Here is a 24,678-nt window from a genome sequence, read left to right as displayed (position 1 = left end):
GAGTCCACCTGCCGATGCAGGGGACACGGGTTCGTGCCCCGGTCTGGGAAGATCCCACATGCCGCCGAGCGGCCGGGCCCGTGAGCCATGGCCGCTGAGCCTGCGTGTCCGGTGCCTGTGCTCCGCAATGGGAGAGGCCGCAGCAGTGAGAGGCCCGAGTACTGAAAAAAAAAAAAAAAAAAAAAAATCCAGAGTTTTCCAAGTGCTAGGCCCTGTTCTAGGGGCTGGGAAATAAGATAAAACCTTGCCATCACTGAATTCCCAAAACAATACTCCAAAGAGGTATGTAAAGTAGCAGTGAGAGATGAGAAGGGGAGTGAAATATCTTTTCCTTTCTAGGTGGATAGTGATGGGACCCAGACTAAAGGAATCGCAAGTGGTCTCACAATAAAGCTGGGACTCACTAGGGAACAGCAATAAGGTCTCATGACCCTATCCATTTGCCATTTCTTTCATTTATGCCAGACACAGTCTTTCACTTCAGATCAAAAGGAAACAGAATGGTGCCCTGAATGATGGCTGGGTTGCCAGCTGTGCCCTAAGCATGGCAGGTCCACCAAAAGGAGCTAATGACCCTTTCTAACAGATACTGACAAAGTGGCCTGTTCCATTTCAAAACTCATTTTAATGGCCAACACTATTTAACTGTTTAATCTGGAGACGTCCAGAGAGTTACCAGGTCAAAACTGTCATTTCTTATGGGGTAACAGGACTTTTCATACATATGGCTGAGGCTCAACAAATAAGACGCAGGCAACTCTGCAGTGCAGATGTATCTTTGGGAACGCAAAGGCCACTCAGAATAAAATTTACAGCCTGTTTTGGAGCCAAGAGCTGCTAAACCACAACAGTACTTTAATACCATGTCATAGAAATGAAGCACCATCACAGCCACCAAACCCACCATTGTATGTATGCTGGTGTGTGGATGAGTGGAGGTATGTCAGAGAGAAGACAGAAAGGGCGGGCGGGGCGCAGGGGGAGAAAAGGCACATGCAGGCAAGACCTCATGGTAATGACAGTACTTGCTACCATTCAGTAAGTGTTTTACATTAGCCAGATCCTGTGCTAAGTGTGCTTTACATGAATTACCTCGTCTAATGCTCGTGATCACTTGATTATAGGAAGGTCCTACTATCCCTATGCTATTAATCCTGAAACTGAGGCTCAGAGACGTTCAGTCATTTCCTCAAGGCTATGAAACTAATGAGTGAGGGGTCAGGATTCCAATTCTAAACTCTGGCCTATTTTATTCCGAATCGAAGCTCTCAAGCCCTGAGCAACAGTGATTTCCAGCGGCTGCCACAATTCCTTCAGGAAACCTTTGCATCTTCTATGACCTTTAAGGACGAGGACAAATGACTGTGTAAGGTTCATTCTGGGACTGACAGGCATCTCAGCGAGACGAGGTCTGAATCACTCTCATCAGACCTAAGGTAAGAAAGAGCTTCATGTTCTGCCTGCTCTGTCCACACCTCAGAAGAAACCCTGTTAGGTTCATGTGGTATTTTTGTTTTCTGTTTCTGTTTGAAAGTTTCTTCTGAGTAAAAATATTTGAATGGAGTTGGGCAACAAAAGGGTACAAAGAGCTGGTATTTGCAAGTTGTTTTCTCATCTGACCAGGCCCAGGATCTGGGGTCTGGGCAGCACTGTGGGGCTTCCGCAGGGACTCTCTCCTGACCACACCCGCAGTGCCAGCCAGCCCCGTGGCTCATCCAACAACAGAGGCTCTCATGAATGGTCTCACAGGTCCTTCCTCAAAGAGGCCTTAACAGGGACGCCGCAGGGACCTGAGGAGACTCGGGGTAGCTCTGGTTCCTCTTCAGAGCAACAGGATGTGCAGTTGGTCACCTGTGGTCAGGGAATAAGAGACTCTTGTGTCTAGTCCCTTCCCTTAGCAACAAGACCAACTGGGAAACCCTTCCTTCTTGCCACACAGCTCTCTACTGCAGTCATTTTTTTTAAAATCGTTTCTTTGAGACTCTCCTCTATCAATGTGCCGCTCCCTTTAACGGGGGAGAGTACACCTAAACCTAGTTATTCAAAAGCTGATATGGAGAAAAATCATAGGCCCTTGCTTTTACTCCAATTCTATTTCTACGTTTTCCACTAGAAAACTCTACGTGGCTGACCCACAGTAGTTATGTCCTTATCGTTTTATTTATAGAGTTATAAGTAGAACTCCAAATAACCTTGGAAATCAAATTGGCCAACTCCATCCTAGAGATGAAAGTACAGAGAAATTGCTGCACAGAGAAAGTGACTTGCCCAGAATCACCCAGACAGTTAATGACAAGAGTCAGGAGTAGATCCCAGAGGCATCCTGCCTCAATGAATGTAAGTGGGAAAACTACACACACACACACACACACACACACACACACGGTAAAATAGAAACAATAAAAAACCAAGATAAATAAGAAACTAATACACTGCTGTTATGAAGAAAGCAAACAGGATGATAAGAAGGTGTTGGGACTTCCCTGGTGGCGCAGTGGATAAGACTCCGCACTCCCAATGCAGGGGGCCCGGGTTCGATCCCTGTTCAGGGAACTAGATCCCACATGCATGCTGCAACTAAGGAGCTGGTGAGCTGCAACTACGGAGCCTGCCTGCCACAGCTAAGACCCGGCGCAACCAAATAAATAGTAAAAGTTAAAAAAATAAAATTAAAAAAAATAAAGAGTATTAGTTTAAAAAAAATGTGTAAAAACTACATAATGTGCCAGTAATTCAGTTTCCAATGACTTTTATCAAAGGTTCATTTCAGAGATCACCAGCTGTTTATAATAAGGCCAAATTCAAGGGAACCCTTTCTGTGGGTTCCGGGTACCTTTATAGCCACAATGGTTACACCTAAACCTGGGTAGCCACGGAAATACATGTTGATGTTCACAGGGAAGAAAATGATGGAAGGTGTGGATGGAAATGAACAAGCTGGAGGCCTAGGCAGTAGGAACAGCACCTTACTGGGAGTTAACAAACCTAGTTCTCGGTTTGAGCCACCAGCTAACTCAGACCTAAATTTCTCAATTAACTTGGGAGCTTCGGTCCCTTTATTTGTAGGATTAGGAAGTTGGATAGCGTGATTTTTAAAGGACCTTTCAGCTCTAAAATTCTAAATCTGGACAGATCCTTGCTTTAAAAAAAAAAAACGAAGAAGAAGTTGTTCTTTACTATGTTTACACAGTGGAACAAGTCCAGTGTTGAGCTCTACATTTACAAAGCCAAAAGAAAATGTAGAAAAAATAGAAACAAACAGAAAGCAGAGCCTAGAAGGAGAGTGACTGTACACCCTGGGTTGGCCAGACTAGTCTTGGTTTAGGCCTGTTGTCCCACTGTCCCAGTTAGTGCCTGTTTTCACTACCAGAAGTGTCTCAGTTTGGATGATAAATTATAGGGTTATCCCTATAAGGAACTGGTGTTCTTTATCTTAGGGAATCCTTTAGCATCTCTGATCACCTAAAGGCAGAAACTCAAACTCCTTAATACGTTATAAAGGCTCTAAGCCAAAACTCTATCCAGCATACCCATCACACGGTAATCACACCTGACTACTTTCAGTCCCCCAAAGGTGAGCTGTTGCTTAGCTTCTCCTCTCCCCCCACCCTACAGGAGGACAAGCTCCTCCACATGCATCAAGACCCAGCTCAATATTTCCTCCTGTGTGAGGCCTCCCTTCCCTCCACTCCACCCAGACATCAACTAGCACATGGACCCGACTGCTTTGCAACTCCTTCTCAGTCTCCTCTAACACGCTGTAAGCTCAGCAAAGAATGAAGTTTAAAAAGCAAAAATAAACAAATGGGACTACATCAAATGAAGAAGCTTCTGCACAGCAAAGGAAACCATCAACAAGACAAAAAGATAACCTACTAAATGGGAGAAGATACTTACAAATGATGTATCTGGTAAGGAGTGAATACCCAAAACATATAAAAAACTCACACAACTCAACAACAACAACAAAAATCTGATTAAAAAATGGGCAGAGGAGCTGAACATACATTTTTTCCAAAGAAGACATACAGATAGCCAACAGGTACATGAAAAAATATTCAGATCACCAATTATTAGGAAATGCAAATCAAAACCAAAATGAGATATCACCTCACGCCTGTTAGAGGGACTGTTATCAAAAAGGCAAAAAATAGGGCTTCCCTGGTGTCGCAGTGGTTGAGAGTCCGCCTGCCAATGCAGGGGACACGGGTTCGTGCCCTGGTCCAGGAAGATCCCACATGCCGCGGAGCGGCTGGGCCCGTGAGCCATGGCCGCTGAGCCTGCACTCCGCAACGAGAGAGGCCACAACAGCGAGAGGCCCGCGTACTGCAAAAAAAAAAAAAAAAAAAAAAAAAGGCAAAAAGTAACAAGTGTTGGCGAGGATGTGGAGAAAAGGCAACCCTCCTACACTGTTGGTGGGAAATCGGTACAGTCACTATGAAAAACAGTACGGAGAGTCCTCAAACGTTAAGAGTAGAACTACCATATGATCCAGCTATCCCACTCCTGGCTATTTATCCAAAGAATACGAAAACACTAATTTGAAAAGATATATGCATCCCATGTTCATCACAGCATTATTTACAATAGCCAAGAGATGGAAACAATCTAAGTGCTCATCAACAGATGAATGGATAAAGAAGATTGTAGTATATATGTGTGTACACACACACACACACACACACACACACTGGAATACTACTCAGCCATAAAAAAGATGAAATCTTGTCATTTGCAACAACATGGATGGACCTTGAGGGTATTATGCTATGTGAAATAAGCCAGAGAAAGACAAATATATGATTTCTCTCACTGTGGAATTAAAAAAAAAGAATAAATCAAATAAAAACAAACACGTAGATACAGAGAACAGAGTAGTGGTTACCAGAGGGGAGGGGGTGGGGAGGAGGGTGAAACAGATAAAGGAGATCAACAGTATGGTGATGCATAGAAACTATATTTTTGGTGACGAGGATGCTGTAGAAATATAATGTTGTACACTCAAAACTTATATCATGTTATAAAACAATGTTGCCTCAATTTAAATAAATGGTATTTACCTTATTCATCTTTTTATCCTTTAGCACATAATTAGCACTCAACAATATGTTTGTTGAATTAAACTGAACAGAGAAGTACATAAAGATTTGCTTACAGGATATTCGCCAAATTATCCTTCATCAGAGTAACGAGAAAACAATGGGCTTAAACTCATCTGGCCCCAACTACTATTATTAATACCAGTAACAGTCTCTTATATGGCATGTGACCAGTGTCCTATGATAGAAGGTCATGGTCCACAACATTCTTACAGCTGGATTCCAGTTCTGCTACTTACAAAATAAGCACTCTTGAACAAGTTACTTACCCTATCTTAACTCAGTTCCCTCAGTATAAAATGGGAGAAACACAACTTTCCTTGGTGTAAGGTTATAAACAGTGCATGAAGAGTAATGCCGAGTATTGACCCTGGCACAGGGTACGTAGGTAAAAAGCAGTAATTTAGCTTCAGTGGTGATCATTTCCAGCCAGAACAGATCCAACTAGAAAAAGTGTCTCTCTCTTCTTCCCCAAAGACATAGGCTCCACCTGGATTTATTTTGCTTTATTTTCCTCACTCTCTCCCACAATTAAGAGGCAAAAACCTCTACACCATAACCATTATTTTCTCTTTCCAAATCCTGGTTTCCCTCTTCTCTAATTATCCCCAACAGAAGTGTCATCAGAAGGAACAGCGCAAGAAAGGCAAGGACTTACAACTCAAGATAGACTGTGGTCAAATAAGGAAGAACTTGACTACCACTCTGATTCAACCGTGGAACGGACTCAAAAGGAATTCTTGGTAAAATGTCAAGTGGGGAGAACTCAAGCCTGGGGAAGGATTACATGACTTCGCACTAGGACAATGAACCCTCAAGTTAACTACACCTTGAACTAAACACTCCTTCAATCAGAAGCAGTCAGTTACTGGTGCTCCAACACCAAAGAGTGGAAAAGGGCCAATGAGATGAGAGTCATAACGATCATGATCAGAAGCAAAAGGAGGAAAGGAATGCTCCCTGAAAGCTTTCTTCTACCCAGGAAATGAAGCACAGGCAGCTAGGCAGTATCAAGAGAAACAAATGGGATCACAATGTTTCAATTTAATAGCACAGTGCTGTTCAAACTTTATAAAAACAATCCAGCATGTGCTGGTAGCTGTTTGTATTATAGAGAGGCAGGATAGCATGGAGGTGAAAAAGACATGGGCTCTGGAACCAGACTGCCTGAAACGTATCCCAGCTCCTGTACTTAACTAGCTGTGTGATCTTGGGAAAGTTACTTAACCTCTCTGTGCCTCAGTTTTCACCTCTGAAAAATGAAGCTAACAAACCTAGACTCCACAGGGATGCTCTTTACAAAAACTCATGTCTAAGGCAGAGTAGTGCTAGGCACGTGATTAATGCTATATGTGTTTTACAAATAAAACTATTAAGATCCAGTACTCACTCAGGAGCAGCTTATACACAACCTTGTGCTTCAAAACTGCTGCTGGTATTGCCATCATAAATCTCAAAGACCCCTTTATTTTATGTTGAGTCCTAGAAATTCAACTTGTTGACTAACAAATCCTTTTACTGAAGGATAAATAACCAATACACACTGGTTTATTGAACCGAATAGGTCTAAAACCCAGAGGTCATTTTGACATGGTGAAATGGAAACCGAAGGTTTGACACTTAATCAAACTGTAATCATCCCCAGAATAAATGAACAAAATACACATTATTTATTGAGCAGCCCTTGTGGTCACTTTCCAAGCTGCTGTATTTGACTGGAAGGCACAAAACGTAATAGTGGTGCAGCTAGGTTTGGTTTCTGCCACACGACTGAACCAAGTGGCATCAACTTAGTGAATTCACTATGGCTTTCTCTGGTCCTCAGTTTTGAAGGCTCAAAAACCTGGTTTTGTCACCACATTCATTCATTCAACAGTTATTTTACAAGTACCTACTTTGTGCCACATCCCACCACAGGTAATGTGGAGAAACTGGACAACACATCATCACACTTCCTGCTCACTGCCGCAAAGCTGACAGTCTGGCAGAGAAGACATTAAAAAACCGAACGTGCACCACAAAAAAACCTGATGGTCAATAAACTTGTTCCTACAAGACCAACCCATCTTTCGCATGCAAGCACAACTACATAGAATTCAAGCAGGGGAGTACGTTGTACAAATGGTAACAGGCACCAACTTGACAAACACCTGGCTGTTTAGGGTGGTGAATGACCTATTCCGAGCCCTGCCCATTCTCCCATTCTTGCTGCTTTTCTCTGCAAGGTTACAGTCCATTTATTTAATTTCTCCTTCCTATACTACAATCCCATACACATCTTGCCTCACCAAATTTCTTTGCCTATCACCCTGATGGGAGTTCTCCATGTTCTAAACTTCTTCCATCACACATCTATAGAGATAATGCCATTTATTCCAGAGGCAGCTACATGTATTCAATCTTTGTGGAGCCCACTAGTTTAACCTCGGAAACCAGCGTTATATTCTGTTATTTTCAAGTCTGGGGTTGGTGTGGTAGGGCAGAAGGGGCATTTAGGGTCAACGTGCACTGAAACTGTGGCCCCATAAACCCTCAAAATAATTCTCAGGCTTTCCTGGTGGCGCAGTGGTTGAGAGTCTGCCTGCCAATGCAGGGGACACGGGTTCGTGCCCCAGTCTGGGAAGATCCCACATGCCGCGGAGCGGCTAGGCCCGTGAGCCATGGCCGCTGAGCCTGCGCGTCCGGAGCCTGTGCTCCGCAACGGGAGAGGCCACAGCAGTGAGAGGCCCGCATACTGCACACACACACACAAAAATAATAATAATAATTCTCATTTAACCTGCAAAGCCACCCAATGAGGCACAAAAGTTAATTTTATATGAATCGTTAAGCATACTACACACCGGAAAATGCTAGGCATTATACAAAGGTCAAAATTCAAACAAGAACTTAGCAGGTTCATAGTCCAAGTTCAGTAGTCATTTTCTGCTGGTGGTTCTATGAACTACAAGCAGTACTTGAGATGACACTAGAAAAAGTGCACCCGTATGAAAAGTTTCAACCAACGTTGAGATCAGCAGTAAACAAACAAATACTTGAGTCAATACAGAAGTGAAATCTCTCATGTTATTTAATTTAATACAAAAAATAGCATCCACGGTAAACAAAGATGTGCTTCATCCCTATCACGGAGAATGTATACTTGGGGCACAGGTATGTCCAAGGCTTTTGTTGATAATTAAACACAGAGGGAAATCATTTTTATACTTCTACTGAACTTTGTTGGATGGAATAAGAAAATTTCACATCTGAGGTGGTGGGGGCCTCAGTGGGGATACTACCTACACGTGCCAGTTAGTTACAGACAGGGCTTTAGTTGTGTCGGCAATCCCAAGGCCTGGTCTTTATTCTTAGAGGCATAATTAGGGCTCTCTTTCCTGGGGCTAAGACTGAAGTAGCTCCCAGAGTTTCAGAGGAGCCACACCATCCCAGGTTCCATCCACTCAACCCTGCTTTACAAACTGGAACAAAGAGCATTAGAGGAACTTTCCACTGAATTTCAATGGAGAAAGATGAACTACTAAAGATTTTTTAAAAGATACTTTTAAAATGTGATCAGACATTAACCCAAATATAGCCCATGGAGAAAATGTAATTCAATAGGGTAATTATTTAAAATTCTCACTGGGTGAACTTTAAAAATAGGCCCTCTAAGCTCCAAAAGAAATGTTCTGTGTATGCTGTTTTCATGGACACATTTCCGGGAGTTAGCACAGGGCCTGGAACGTATGAGGTTCTCTTTAACTATTTTCTGAATACATAAATGAATAAATATATTCCTTGTGATCATTAACCATGAATTTTTCACCCAGGAAAAACAACAGTTATTTAAAGGCAAAAGTTATTCGAGTATACATTACATAAAAGAATAAAATCCTGCTTTTCACCTTGAAATATGAATTAACTTCCACCACTAAAAACCGAAAATTAATGGAAAAAAAGTAAGTTTTCATAAAGGTGACTGTCAGAGATGGTATTAATTCCAACCCATTTTGCGCAATAAATCTATACAAAAACTTGATATACTTACCTACGTGTGTGCAGTAACAATGACAGACAGTGAAAGACTCCTTATTTGGAAACAGACTCATAAAAATAGCTATGTGTGAAAGCATATTAATGGAACAGTAAGAACACTTTCTGAGAATCTGTAATAAAGAGACTATAGCCAAAAGTTCCACAATTTGGGCTGTAATAAAACCTTTCAAAAGCTGATATCCTTCAATACTTGATAGCCAAACTCGTCAATGACATCTTCCACATCACCATGATTTATAACACATCACTGAGACATTATTTCCCTGAAACCAGTTCTGTAATTATAGAAAGACTGGGATGCTGACTTCATCATAAACATTTGCTATAAAGGTGCCTTGTCCCCTTGTAATTCCTGCATATATACCCGCTGATGTTCACATTGTTGCTTACCACTATCATAAACTACCCTGGTTTGTAGTAAGACATCAAGAATCCGTAAAGTAAGTTACAGTCAAGACACAACTCACCGAGCACGATGACCACAGTCTTCAGAAGACTCATCATGGTATCCCGATTGCGCCGTGGCCCAGAACTATGCCGAGACATCCTCATAGTCCTCTGGCGAACGTAGCCAAAGATATGAGCGTAGAGAACCACCATGACGACAAAGGTCACCAAGTTGAAAATGGCCCAGAAGACCAAGTAAGAGTCACTGTAGAGGGGTGCCATGTTGGAACAGTTTTCAATATCACAGATGCAGTTCCAGCCCACACTGGGTATGGCCCCCATAACAATGGCCATGGTCCAGATGACCACAATCACCACCACCACCCGCCGGTTGCTCATCCGCGTGTGGAGCTGCATGCGGAAAACCGTAATATGCCTCTCGATTGCAATGGCCAGTAGGTTGGCCACAGAGGCTGTCAGGCTGGTGTCAATGAGGCCCTGACGCAGGAGCCACGTGCTAACAGTCAGTCTCCGAGTATTGGGTCCTGTGTTGAACATTAGGTAGAAGTAGGCCAACCCAGCAAAGAAGTCCGCAGCAGCCAGATTCGCCATTAAGTAATAAATAGGAAAATGGAAGCGGCGGTTGACATAGATCGCCACCATGACCAGCAGGTTGGCCAACATGATGAAGATACAGACGGTGATTCCAAGTCCCATCACCAGCTTGCTAACTGTGTTCCATTCTGTGGCAAGGTACTTTCCACTCCGGTTATAAAAGAAGGCGATGGACTCATTGTAGAAGCACTGTGGTTCATTCATGGCTGTGAACTAAAAGAGAAAGGAAGAGAGGTTAAAAAAGAGAAAAACCATGGACCCAAATTTAAAGATGTGTAGATAAAGCAAGTCTTCTACGGTAAATGTGGCCAAAAAAGAGCAAAAGCAAAGAATTTGAAAATCTGATCCTGTGTAATGTTCTATGATTATGTTGAAACCCCAAGGTTTCTTTCTGTTTTACTGTTCTCGAGATTAAAGACAGTTGGAGTTAAATAAATGACAAGGTCTGTTCTTGGTGGCTGCACATCATTGAAGTCTACTAGAAAAGCCACACGACCCAGAAATCATGCCTAAAATACATGAGACAGATGAGAATTTTGCAGAGCGTTGCAACTGGAATATTTACCATAGTGAAATCTATTTTGGCCCGTTATTTAGGGAATCTGTAAACACAGATGGTTTATAGATAGGGTATTATTGCCCTATTATTCTGCATTTCTGTTCTCACATAGTATGTTCAATCTGTGTCAGATATCTTGTAACACAAGTCCCCACAAGGACCATCAGTCCCAACATTTCAAAGAGGTCACTATGCATCAAAGCTACTATGCCCAAAGCCAGCATTTGCTGTTCAACATTCCTGTGGTCAGCACTGTCTTCCCCCACAACTCCTTACCCCAGAATAGCATTCATCAAACAATCTATGACGTTTGAGAACGTTTTTCTTCTTGGAGGACATAAGAAATATGTAACTAATGTAACCTTCAGAGAGCAGTTCATACTTTGACACTGCTCTAAAAGTACACCTTCTAAAATGTTGAGCGATAATGTTTCATTATGTGTTTTCTTATTTTTAACATCACCAATCAGAATATATTTGCTTATGAACTACTTATACTCTCACTTGAATTCTAAAGGATTGAGGAAGTTTCTAATAGAATGATATAGGTGTCAATAAAACTATTAAAACAAAATTAGAAAGGAAAAAGTAACACGGAGGGCTTCCCTGGCGGCGCAGTGGTTGAGAGTCCGCCTGCCGATGCAGGGGACGCGGGTTCGTGCCCCAGTCCGGGAAGATCCCACATGCCGCGGAGCGGCTGGGCCCGTGAGCCATGGCCGCTGAGCCTGCGCGTCCGGAGCTTGTGCTCCGCAACGGGAGAGGCCACACAGTGAGAGGCCCGTGTACCGCCAAAAAAAAAAAAAAAAAGTAACACGGAGAAACTAGAAAATTACACATCAAATAGAATAAATCACCCTTCCTAAAGCCTTAGGTTTGTCTGTGACTCCTAAAATTAGAGAATATTTCTTGAAGATAGCTCACATCCAACCTTTTTCTTCATATCTTGCACTGCATTTAGTAAATTACCTAGCAAATATGACAGTTTTAACCACTATTTTTGATAGAATATTCTACCGAATATCCGTGAGTTGTGCCTTAATGTTTACCAAACACAGAAAGTTCCAAAACAGTGTGTGAAACTCTTCTTGAATGGTTAATCTCCTGACCTGTCCAGACATCTAGGGTCTCTTTCCTCATTTAGACTAAATAGCTTTTAGGTTATGCTTCTATAATAATCACTCTTACCATGTTGTATAATTATGTATCACCTTGTTTCTTAAAAAGATGATAGTCCAGGGGAAGAGTGAAGACCTTGTCTTACACATCTTGGTATCTTATCTAATGTACCTTCCACAGAGCCCCACTCATTGGCGATATGAGAACTTGTGATGTTCCATTCCACTCCAAATCTTGCCATCACTCTGGGTATCTCATCTAATTTTCTAGCCTCTCAGTTTCTTGACCTCATCTTTCATGACTTTCTATTCCATTACAACTCAGCTGCCCACTTCCAAGGTCACACCCTGGACTCTGTAACCACTCAGAACTGTCTCCCTTTGGAAATAATCGATTGATACATTCTAATACTCTTTCCATTCTAATTACTCTTCCCATTCTTCCAAATTTATACATTCTAAGTACTCCCTTCCCATTCTTCCAAATTTCTCAATTGATCCCCCTACATCAGTTCTTTGAAGCCATCTATTTCCTTAAGCATCCTACTTTTTCCCAATGGATTACCTCCCTATCTTCCCCCTTTTCCCTATCTGGCTTAGGTTCCATAGGATATCGTTTCAACCTCTTTTTTTTTTTTTTGCTAACGCAAGAACACAGTCTCTTCTTGAAGACTTTGAGGTCAGATGTCCTTCAGAATTCAAAAATTTGCCAGTTTTAAGAACAGTTATAGAGGACATAATCTATGTTTGACGTAACAGCCCCACCAAAATCTGAGACAGCACTCCATAATGATACACGTTAATCTCTAAAGTAAAACATATGAATATATACACTAAGTTTGATAAATAAAGGTTATAAGTAGCCTCATATCTATTCATTCAGAGCAACTTTTGCCACTGCGTTAAGAAAAAATCATCAGTTTTCAGATCTTCTTAAATGTTATAGTTTCAGATAAGGAAGTAGAGACCTTTATCTTTTAATCTACTTGCTCCACTGCACTTCTGTAACAATTTCTTAGAATAACAGCAGTCTTGGATGAATGCAATTGGTTCCCACTTCCACACCTACACCAAGGCTTCTGAGAAATGTTAGAGAAAAATCAACATATCTGGCAGATTGATTCTGCTATAAATTCACATGATGTCTTGCCTCAACTGAGAATTTAATGCCACAAGAAATCTGATTTTCCCCCTAATTATTATTCTGTATCTTCTTCACAGTAAATACTCTAAATTTATTATTCTCTTTTGAGTCTCACCTTCCCTCTCTCCAGCAGCAGTTGCCAAAAGAGGAAACTTAGAAATCATCAGACTGAAACTCTTTTTCCTTTAAAATTACCTATTCAAAAACCCATTTTTTTCTTCCCCTTCTGTTACAATGGAAAAGGTGTACCCTTTGCCATCCAAGTGTTCTGAATCCCATCCATTCTTACTATTTCCAGAATCTTGTTCTATAAATTGCTTTCTTTCTTCAAGTCCCTCCTCACTCCTTCTCCTCTCTCTTGAATCTTTCCTATCCATATACAAGTAAGTTTAATCTCTACCAAAGACAGGAAGGAAGGAAAGAAGGGAGGGAGGGAGGGAGGGGGGGAAAGAGAGAGAGAGAGAGAGAGAGAGAGAGAGGGAGAGAGGGAGAGAGGGAGAGAGGGAGAGAGGGAGAGAGGGAGAGAGGGAGGGAGGGAGGGAGGGAGAGAGGGAGGGAGAAAGAAAGAAAGAAATCCCCATATAACTTCCTGTTTGGCTTCCAGCTCTGATGATTTTTCCCCTTCATAGCCAATTGCTCTCCAGTGTCTCACTGGACACACACAAATTTCTCAATTACCTATGGTACAGCTTCTCCCCCTTCCCCACCATCAAATCCACTCTAGTCAATTCTTGAGTTTCACATTAACTTCCCCAAATCACACCAATCTGGTGGCTGTTCCAATGGAAATTTTTCAGTTCTCACCTTACTAACCCCTCAAAGCATCAGATACATGACTGGGAGCCTCTTTTTTAGAAAATTCTCTTTCTTTAGCTATCATGACATCATACTATCCTGGCTCTTGATCTCTCTCTCCCTGGTTGGTCCTTCTCAGTCATTTCTGAGGTTCCCCATCCTCTGTGCAACATTACTGTTTCTACCCTATATTCTCATTCAACACACTTTCATTGAGTTTTCTAATATGTCTTCCAAGATTTCAATTATCTTATATATCTCAAATACTCCCACATCTACATATTTGACCCTTATTTCTTTCCTTAGCTCTAAGCAAATACCAAATTGCCCACTGTTATCTCTGACAACCTCATAATTACTTCCGTCTCTGTGTTCAAAACCAAGCTCAAACTTATAACCTTCCCCAACTTGTTCCTCCCGCGGTCACTATTTCAGAGGCTAGAGAACCACTATCTTTCTAGTGGCCTGAATGCTAAACGTGGGAATTCCTTTTCCCCTCATCTTCATCATTTAACCAATAACCATACCCTGTAACTTCTCCTTCCTAAGTATCTGTTCAACCTGTTTACTATTCCATCCTCATGGCCACCAGCATTACTACTACACTGGCTTCCTAGGTGTTCTTTCTACCTAGCACCAATCTCTTCTCTAGTGATCTTTCTAAAAGACAAAGTTGCCCAAACTGTTCCTCTACTAAAAACGCTTCAATGGCTAACAAGTGCACTTAAGCTAAAACTCCATACTCTTCAACCACCTTATCTGGCCTCCTTATCAGGCCTCTCCAGCCTCAACTCAAGCTATTAATGACTTTAAACTCTCTGCTTCAGCTCTATTTAATATACTGTGCTCTCTCTCACCTCTGGTTCTCAGCATCGCTGAGAACAGAGGTTTTCTGCATCAGCACCCAGAGGGTTTGTAAAACACAGCTTGATGACCACATCTGTCTGATTTAGCAGATCTGAGGTGGGGCCCCACATGACGCTGATGCTCCTGGGCTAAGGACCACACTTTGAATACCACTGGCCTAGAACAATCTTCCCCCCATTTTCACCTTATACTCATTCTTCATGTACCAGTTGAAATATTATTATTTCCAGTCATTCTCCCCAGATCTTCCCATGTCTGGGCAAGGTGCCTCCTACCACAGTTCCCTGCATTACTCCTATAACAACACTTAACCACACTGTATAATAATTGCTTCACTATCTATTGACACCTCCCCACACTAGGCTGTAAGCATTATGACGGCAGAGATTCTAGCTTTCTCGTTCACTGTTGTATAGCATCCAACTATTAGATTAGATTCTAAATATATACTGATTGCTTTAATAAATTAAAGATAATTCAAAAAACGTTTATACTTCACAAGTTTTCTTTCTGCAAAGGATATTAAAAAAATCATAAATATTATATAAATGAAAATTCTGTTCTTTCCTTTAGCCCCTGTAACCATTTACTTTCTCCGGACAAAGAAATTTCTTAATCAAACAGGAAGCATGTAGTATTTCACAGCATTCCAACTTCTAAACACCAACTGCCAACGAAGTCAAGCAGTGATATGAACAGCTTCTTTGCTTTTCCCACATAGAAAAACCATATAATTAAGAATGACAAAATAAAGTATAAATTGGCTTTTTAAGCCACAATATGCTCAGATGAATAAAACTGAAAAATTTTCTCTGAAGGTATCCAGTGTTTACTCAGCAAATGGCATGTGAGCTGGTTCTATTCCATCTCTTATCTCTCAAAAATTGAGTAGCGATACCATAAAAACCATACCGTATTTAATGACATAATTTACATGATTTTTTGAACCTCTCAGTTTTACCATCTGTTAAATGAGGAAATTGGACTAAATTATACATAAGGTCTATTTCAGATTTAAAAGTCTATACTAAGAATATTGTGGGTTAGAACTCTATAGTTAATCAAATTGCCAACTAAATATTAAAGCAGTAGAAAATATACCAGGAATTAAAAATAGTAAGGGTAGAATATACCTGAGAAAAACTTCAGGAATTTCAGCTAGATTTAGTACAACAGGACTGAATTGAAAGAAGAATTAAAACTTTTCTCCTATCATCTGCAAAAAGCAGCAGATCTGGAGAATAAGTGAAGGATACCCTGGCAGCATCTTCAATGGCAGTCACAAGGGTAGTGTGAAAGTGCTTCTTTCCTTTTTCAGGACCTGATGGATTTAGGCAGAAGCCCACATCGAGCTCTGAGAGAATGCAATTCAACTGTGCTTGGACTACAAGACATTCAGGTAGTCATGGTTATAATGATATGGCAAACAGAAAAAATCAGCCAACACAATGGGGAGAAAACAATCTCAGAGGAGGAGATGACCATCCTAAAGGATAACAGAAAATACCTCCCCTTGAAGCAGATTTATTAAAAAAGAAAAAGGGGGGGAATGGAAAAGATTAAATACTAGGATATTTCTGATCTGATCCTCAAAATGCTTTGTTAGGGTACAAGCACTGAAAAGAGAGCCAGCCATTACGAAGACAAAAAAAAAATTTTTTTTTTCAGAAAAAACTACATAGAGATTATATTAGCTTCCCATTGCTACTGTAACAGATTGCCACAAATTTAGTAGCTTAAAAAGACAAATTTATTTTCTTACAGTTCTGGAGGTCAGAAGTCCGAAGTGGGGCTCACTGGGCTAAATCAAGGTGCTGGCAGGACTGTGTTCCTTTCCAGAGGCTCTAGAAGAGAATTTTTCTGTCTTTTCCCACTTGCAGAGACGGCCCACATTCTTTGTCTCCTGGCCCCATTCCAGCTTCAAAGCCAGCAATGGCCAGCCAAGTCTTTCTCACACTGACATCATTCTAACACTGACTCTTCTTCCTCCATCTCCCACATTTAGGGACCCTTGTGATTACCTTCCCAGATAACCTAGGATAATCTCCCCATCACAAAATCCTGAACTTCATCACACCTGAAAAGCCCCTTTTGCCATGTAAATTAGCCTATTCAGTGGTTCCAGGATTAAATATGCAACGGACATCATTAGAACTTCATCACTGAGCCCACCAAAGAGATGAAAAACTATTTTTCAATTAAAAACAATAATTCAGGCAATGAAATGATGTATAAAAATTCCAGAAAACTGGGCTGTCCTGGTGGCGCAGTGGTTGAGAGTCCGCCTGCCGATGCAGGGGACACGGGTTTGTGCCCCGGTCCGGGAAGATCCCACATGCCATGGAGCGGCTGGGCCCGTGAGCCATGGCCGCTGAGCCTGTGCGTCCGGAGCCTGTGCTCCACAACGGGAGAGGCCACAACAGTGAGAGGTCCGTGTACCGGAAAAAAAAAAAAAAAAAAAAATTCCAGAAAACTGAAATGGCAAATAGAAAACAAACTTAGGAAGTTTACTCAGTGCTCAGAGAAGATGGTCAGAGATAAGAATAAAAGGAAAGAAGGCACGTATAGGAAAAACATTCCAAACATAACTAGCTTTCCAAGTAAGCCTAGGACAAAGCTTAAGTAACACAGCTTGAAGCATAAGAAAAGTTATTGCTTAAGAAGAAAGACCTCAGATTACTGGTTTAAGTTTACATAAATTACAAAAGAGTCGATTAAAATCACTAAAATTGGGCTTCCCTGGTGGCGCAGTGGTTGAGAGTCTGCCTGCCAATGCAGGGGACACAGGTTCGAGCCCTGGTCTGGGAAGATCCCACATGCCGCAGAGCAACTAGGCCCGTGAGCCACAACTACTGAGCCTGCACGTCTGGAGCTTGTGCTCCGCAACAGGAGAGGCCGCGACAGTGAGAGGCCTGCGCACCGCGATGAAGAGTGGCCCCCGCTCGCCACAACTAGAGAAAGCCCATGCACAGAAACGAAGACCCAACACAGTCAAGAATAAATAAATAAATAAAAATTTTTAAAAAATCACTAAAATTCAGATATAGCTAGGTTAGATTTTGGAATCTCAAGGTTAACATTCGAAATTCTAAAAATATAAAAAAATAAACAAAAAGCAAACAAATCAAATATTGAGAGAAAGAGAGAAAATATGGTATTGCTAAGCTTCTGCTGTAGAATTCCAAAAGATGGAACACAACCAATCAAAATCTCCATTATTTCGATTATACTTCAATTTGGAAAAAATCTCCATTCTATGGAGAAAATGTTTGAGATCATAAATTCCACAGCCAGCTATACTGATGTTCTCATAGGGGATAATAAAGAACAGTCCCAGAGATGTGGGAGCTCCAAAAGATCATCATCTACATTTCCTTCCTAAAGAAAATACAAATGCAAGTAGCCATGAAAAAAGTAAAAATAAAAACCACAATAGAATAAAAAAACTGGCAGTAAGCATCAAAAATACACAAAACAAAATCGAGTCTAAGTAACTGCTCTCCAAATGGTTATAAAACAAATATCAAAAATAACTCTTGAGGGTATACTTATTATAAAGACAATAAATTAATAATAATCTGGAACTAAAATCACTGTATCAATAAGAACTTAAAAATAGGGGGAGAGAAGAATGGAAATATCTGTTCATTTCCTCTTATTACTCAGGTATGAATCAAAACATACTATTTAAGTTGTAACAATAATTTTCAAAAATAAGTTTAAATATAATCGATTCAAAAGCCACCAAATTGAGTAGTTAATATACTAAAAGATGATTACTTTTCATATTACTGGAGAAAATAGAGTAAAAAAACGATGTATAGAATGACAATTCTGTGAAATTTATATAGGTAAGACTATAAATGATTTTCTTTTCTTCTTTAGAAAAGTAGTATCTGTTGCAATAAATTTAGGGGGAAACAAGAATATAATCAGACAAAACTCAAATACTTTTTTAAAGTTCATTATTCCAAAATCCTGATGACTATAATTAGAAATTTCTCTGTAATAAGTTACAGAATTCCGCCCTGCCCAAGAAACAAAGATGTAAACAAAATAGAATGATTCCAAAAATAAACTGTCCTCAAAGCTAAAAAGAGAAGTCCATACTCACACCCTTTGCACATCCACCAATTACATTTCAGGATGATGGGGTGGAGGGAGGAGGCCTCGTTCGCTGCTCTACAGAAACAGATGTTCCAAATCTCAAAAATTTACCTCACCCATCGTGTGATCTCAAAAGTCGTAACAACTCTGCCAAGCCTGAACTCTAAAGAGACACAGAGGGTGTTCATCTTCGCTATGCACTTCATTTCTTCCCTGGCACATTCACAAACATTTCTGGAATGCCAGGTATGGGGCATGGCACTACACTACGCTATGCCTTCCAGGGGTACCAACATGAAACACCTGGGCGCCTGGTGTGGGGTCACTCACGGTCCATCCAGTGTGGTATTTAATCTCCTGAAAGACAACTACATCTTCATTAGCCAAGCGGAGAAGGGAGCACTTAGCACAAGCTCACGAACTGGTAACTAAACCTTTATGATTTAGTAAGCATTTAGATAAGAATGTAAATATGTACTCTACTGACATCCTAAAGGGAGATTTTAATTTATACTGAATAAAGGACCAGTAATAAGATCTAAATCAAGCCTATTTGGTTTCCCACTTCTGTTAAAGTACAACAATGGAGTGGGTGAGGACTTCTTCCTGATTCTGATGCTCACCAGCTTCAGTAAGTCTCATAACTGCTCTGAGTGTCAATTTCTCATTTGTAAAATAAGTTATCTCTAAGGGCTCTTCAATTCTAGTTTTTAAATCTAAAATAATCAGACCTTCCACACATTTCCTCCCTCTTCCCACCCCCACCAAAAAAAGACTGAAAAGAGACGGCACAGAATTTAATTAAATGCAATTAAGTCTCTATTAACAAAAATAGTTCTCACACTTTTTAGAGTCTCAAATTAGAAACAATAAAAAGAAAAAAAGGAATGATCTACCACTATAATCAGAAAATAGGACACAAAACAACGCTGATGCAAACTAAAAATGTTCTGAAGTTAGAAAGTTAGCCTCACAGTAGCTGAAGAACGCGCAACTACTAGATTTTTTTAAACTTTATCTGAAAAAGTACATAAAATGCTACTTCTTATACAGTAACAATGTACGTGAATATGATGTACACACATGTAAAAAAGAAAACTATGGAAAACAAGTGTAAATCAATAAAAATACTTTGTATCTGTTATGGCCCCTTGTAACAGGCTGAGTGAGTGACATCATATTAGTTGAATTTCCAGAGAGAATTTTGAGTCTGGGCCCAAGAGGAAGAAATGGAAAACAAACAAACAAGCCTAAAAACACTAAGACATGCTGGAGAAAAAATATAGTGTTTTAGATACACTGTTGAGCTAAAAGAGAACAGCAAACTGAGGTGATAGGCTGCCCTGGCAGCACACTGTCAGGATCATGCAGACAGGGCATTAAATATAACTGGGAAAAAGAAAATGAGCCCTTGGCCTTGACTGAGGAAGTGACTTAGAACTGAGACCCAGTAGTTAAGCTAGGAGTCTTGAAGATCTCCCTATCAGTAAAAGAGTGGAACAGAAAAAATAATCTACCCAGGTGCACTGGGGAGAACAAGGAAGTTTGTCTTAGCTTAGGCTCCAGGTTGGGAAATAAATAAATTAAAAGACTCCCTTCAGAAATCAAAACCCCTCCCTTCCCAATCAAGATGGGATTTGAAGTTAGACCTTCTGCCAAGTCTGAGAATGAAGTTAGACCTTTGCCAAATCTGAGAACCCACAGGAGGAGAAATTAACACAAACCACAGTCCTTAGCCTGTGATTCGCCCCCCCTCCCATCCACGTGCTGGTACTAGCAAGCATCAAACCCCTCCAGAGGGCCAGATCTCAATACAGCCACACAGGATTCTCTCGAATCAGCCCCACTGATGATGAATTCATCATCCCAAAGACTACAAACACACAGGAAGGATACCATGTATGAGAATCAGCAGAACAGTACACAGTAGGATAGGACCCAAGAATATCAGACTAAAGAGAAGACTGAACCGATTGAGGTTTTGCATTCTCCCTTCTCCACTTCAACTGGTTCCAGTTACATTTCCATTTCTACTCTTTCATGCTTATCTTTAATATTTTAACATGCATACTTGACTTGAAGTCTAAAGGTAATCCTCTTCCCTCGATGAGCTTTCACTCCAACACCTCTGGCTCCCATGTTACTGTGGTTCAGCATTTTACTTCCATTTGTTTTGAAACCTACCTAAAATTACCTCATATTACCGTTTTGATTTTCCATTCTCAGTTTATTTGGTTATATTTGTATGAAGCCAGCACATCCATGGTACAAGAACAAAAAGGAGATTAAGAGTGAAATAAATTACTGGCCAGTATTATTTAAGAACATAAATGAAGAGTTCCTAAATAAAATATAGTTTCTATATCTGTAGATCTAGATATAGGGAAAGAGAGAGAGGTGTGACTAAATAGAGTTTATTCCAGAATGCAAAGAATATTTAACATTTAAAAATCTGGTAATAGAATTCACCACACGAGCAAATTCAAGAAGAAAGGCCAATGATCATCTCACTAGAAATGGAAATACGCGTTTGGTAAATTTAAATAGCCTTTCATGATAATTTGGCAATCTAGGGTTAGAAGGAAACTTCCTTAACTTGGTAAAAGATTTATGTATGGCAACTGTCATATTTGATGGAAATATTCCCTTTTAAGGCAGAAACAAAACAAAGGTGATTCAATCACCAGTTGCTTTTAGCATGTATTGGTGATTATAGCCAAAACAATAAGGAAAAAAAACAAAGGAAAGAATTGGAAAAGAAAAACTTACTCTTTTTCACAAATGATTAATCAGTTACATATAAAATGCAAGATAATATATAAACAAACTGTACTAACAGAGTTTAGTAAATTTGCTGGATTAACTATCAAGCCACATGAATCAACTGTGTTCCTACAGAAACACCAGAAAAAAAATTTTTAATTATTATTTCAAGGACAACCCATTTACAATAACAAAAGGTCTAACGTATCTAGGAATAAGTCTAAATATTCAAAAGCTTACAGCGAAACCTAAATAATTGAAGAGATAATATTTCATGGGAAGAAAAAGGTGTTAAGATGTCAATTTTCCCAAAATTAATATATAAATTCAATGCAATAAAATGAAAATCCCAAAAGGGTTTTTCACGAAGTTTGACAGGCTCCCTAAACACTGCTACAGAAGTACAGAAGAACCAGAGTATCCAAGATAACTTGGAAAACAAAGAACTAGATGCCCTATGGAAAAGAATATGTTATTTTAAAGTGATAAAATAAGACATGATATTGGCACAGAAAAACATGAACAGCCAATGGAATAGAATAAAGAACCAGAAACACACATTTCTATGGTAACTCGATATAAGAGACATGGCTTTACCCACCAATGGGGAAAACAGTGTAACTGTTCATCTATATGAAAAAATAAAACAAATTGACTGTCTATGTCATATCATACCCAGAAATCAATTTCAGGTGATATAAAGACATATGTAAAAAGCAAATAAAGAATATATTTATAATTTGTGAATGGGGGATTTTTCTAAACAAGACCAAAACATTGACAAAATTCAAGACTTCCGTGCAGCAAAAGACTTCCTAATCAGTGAAAAGAAAAGCTGAAGAATAGTAAAAAGTCTGGCAATGCACATAAAAAAGGCTTAGTTTACAAATCAAAATAGAAAAGCCAAACAATCCAATAGCAAAATAGGCAAAGATGGGGACAGGCAATTCATAGAAGAGGAAAACTAAATGGCCAGTCATCCCATGAAAAGATAATTACCCTTCCGGGGAATCAGAGAAAGTTAAATACAAACTGCCGTCAGACCCAATTAATCATTCCATCAGGTGGGCAAAATTTAACAAGTCTGAAAATATCAAGAGTTGGCGAAGACTGTCATACAGTTATGGTGGGAATAAAATTTCAGTGCAACTGCTTTGCAAAACAGTTTGGCAAAAACCACTTAAATTGGACATGTTCATACACGTGATTGAGAGATTCTAACGCCAGAAGAACTCACACATGTGCATCAGGAGACATATACAAGAATTTTCATTGCCACTCTTTTATAATATCAAAATATTAGAAGCAATGTAAATATCTGTCAACTGGAGAATGGATAAAATAACCAAAATATACCTTTCTTATTGAGGTATAATTGACATATAGCACTAGTTTCAGGTGTACAACAGAATGATTCGATATTTGTATATATTGTGAGATGATCACCATAATAAGCCTCGTTAAGAAGCATCACCACATACATGGTTACAAAAGTTTTCTTGTGATGAGAACTTTTAAGATCTACTCTCAGCAACTTTCAATAATGCAATGTAAGTATTATTAACTATAGTCACCATGCTGTACATTCCATCCCCAGGACTTCTTTATTTTACAACTGGAGGTCTGTACCTTTTGACCATCTTCACCCAAAAGATTTTGAAGCAATTACATCAAAATGTTAACATTTTAAAAGCTGGGTAATAGACATCCTATTGTATTATAACACTCTCTACACTCTTCTGTATGCTTGACATATTTTCTTTTTTAACATCTTTATTGGAGTATAATTGCTTTACAATGCTGTGTTAGTTTCTGCTGTATAACAAAATGAATCAGCTATACATATACATATATCCCGACATATTTTTAAAATAACAAACAAACACCTTAAACTGAAATACATGATCATGCTTCACTTAACATTCCTATTTCCTGGGAGACAACAAAGGGTCTGGGAGATAACATTACAGATTTCTAGTAGCTTAGAGTTTAGACCCCAGAATTGGTGAGATCTGGGTTCAAATTCCAGTTGTTTTGTTTACTAATATGACTTGAATAAATTATTTAACACTCTCCTCTTAGAAGTTAGTTTCCTCATCTGTAAAATAGAGAGAAACACACCACGTTTTAAGGACTGAGTTATTATTCAGTTTCTGTAATATCCATTTCTCCTGAAACTTTTAAAACAAGTAACCCAGAGGGTTTAAACCTTCATAAATCAAACACCACCTCTAAAATGCAGCCTTCTTGAACTCACAGATCAAAACAAGATAATTAAATAATTCATCCGATGAAGAAAATTATTTTCTCGTGGCCCTTTTTATTTCCATAGGCTAAGAACAGAGTATCTTTCTTTATTATCTTGTTTCAAATCCATTTGTTTTACAATAATACGTGTGGATTGGTGTCTAGGCTCTATTTCTTCCAATGGTTTATCTATCCCTATACAAATACCACACTGACTTATTTATTATAATGTTATAATAAATTCTGATATCTGGAAGATCACTTTTTCCCCACCTCGGTCATCTTCTTCAAGATGATATTGGCTAGTTTTGACCTTTTGTATTTTGATATGAATGTTAGAATCAGCTCGTGAGGTTTCAAGACAATTTTTTGGAATTTTTACTGTGACTGCATTCGATCTTCAGACACATTTAAAGAGAACTGACGTGAAATCAATGAATCTCACAATGCATTGACATGGTATCTCTCTAAGTCTTCTTTAATGTCTATTAATAAGGTTTTATAAATAATCTCAGAGTCCTTATACCAAATTTATTATTAGAGTTATTCTTAAATACTTGATACTTTTAAGGCATTTGTATACAGGATTTTGGGGTAGTTTTCTCATTGAACAGTTTTTTAAATTGAGATATAACTGACATAGATCATTGTATTAGTTGTAGGTGTTCAATTTTTTGTTATTTATTTTATTTTTACTCATGGTAAAAAGTATTTAATAAGTGCCACATCGGTACAGAAAAACACACAGCCTATATAGCTCATCCTTTAAAATCAAAACAGCCAAGTGAAAAGTCAGCAGAGATTCTTATTTTTACTTGAAAAATAAAAATAAAAACAAAATAACAACTAAGGTACACATTGGGAATTGAACTACTACAGTTTTTCTTTCTAGAGATGTGACATCCGTGTTTTCTTGTCAGTCATGTTCTATCAAACATTGTA

The 24,678-nt window shown here is 39.4% G+C and overlaps 1 protein-coding gene across 2 annotated transcripts in view; it reads right to left on the bottom strand.

The window, feature by feature from the left end:
• Window positions 1-24,678, bottom strand: part of LPAR1 (lysophosphatidic acid receptor 1) — a 162,698-nt gene that overhangs the window by 50,218 nt on the left and 87,802 nt on the right. For both annotated transcript variants that reach the window (XM_082656839.1, XM_082656840.1), the window contains exon 3: window positions 9,605-10,352. In XM_082656839.1, the coding sequence (XP_082512965.1) occupies window positions 9,605-10,352 (748 nt within the window). The remainder of the gene's footprint in view (window positions 1-9,604; window positions 10,353-24,678) is intronic.

This window comes from Grampus griseus, assembly GCF_964374135.1.
Source record: "Grampus griseus genome assembly, chromosome: 6".
Classification (NCBI taxonomy): Eukaryota; Metazoa; Chordata; class Mammalia; order Artiodactyla; family Delphinidae; genus Grampus; species Grampus griseus.
This window is presented reverse-complemented; position numbering and strand designations above follow the sequence as displayed.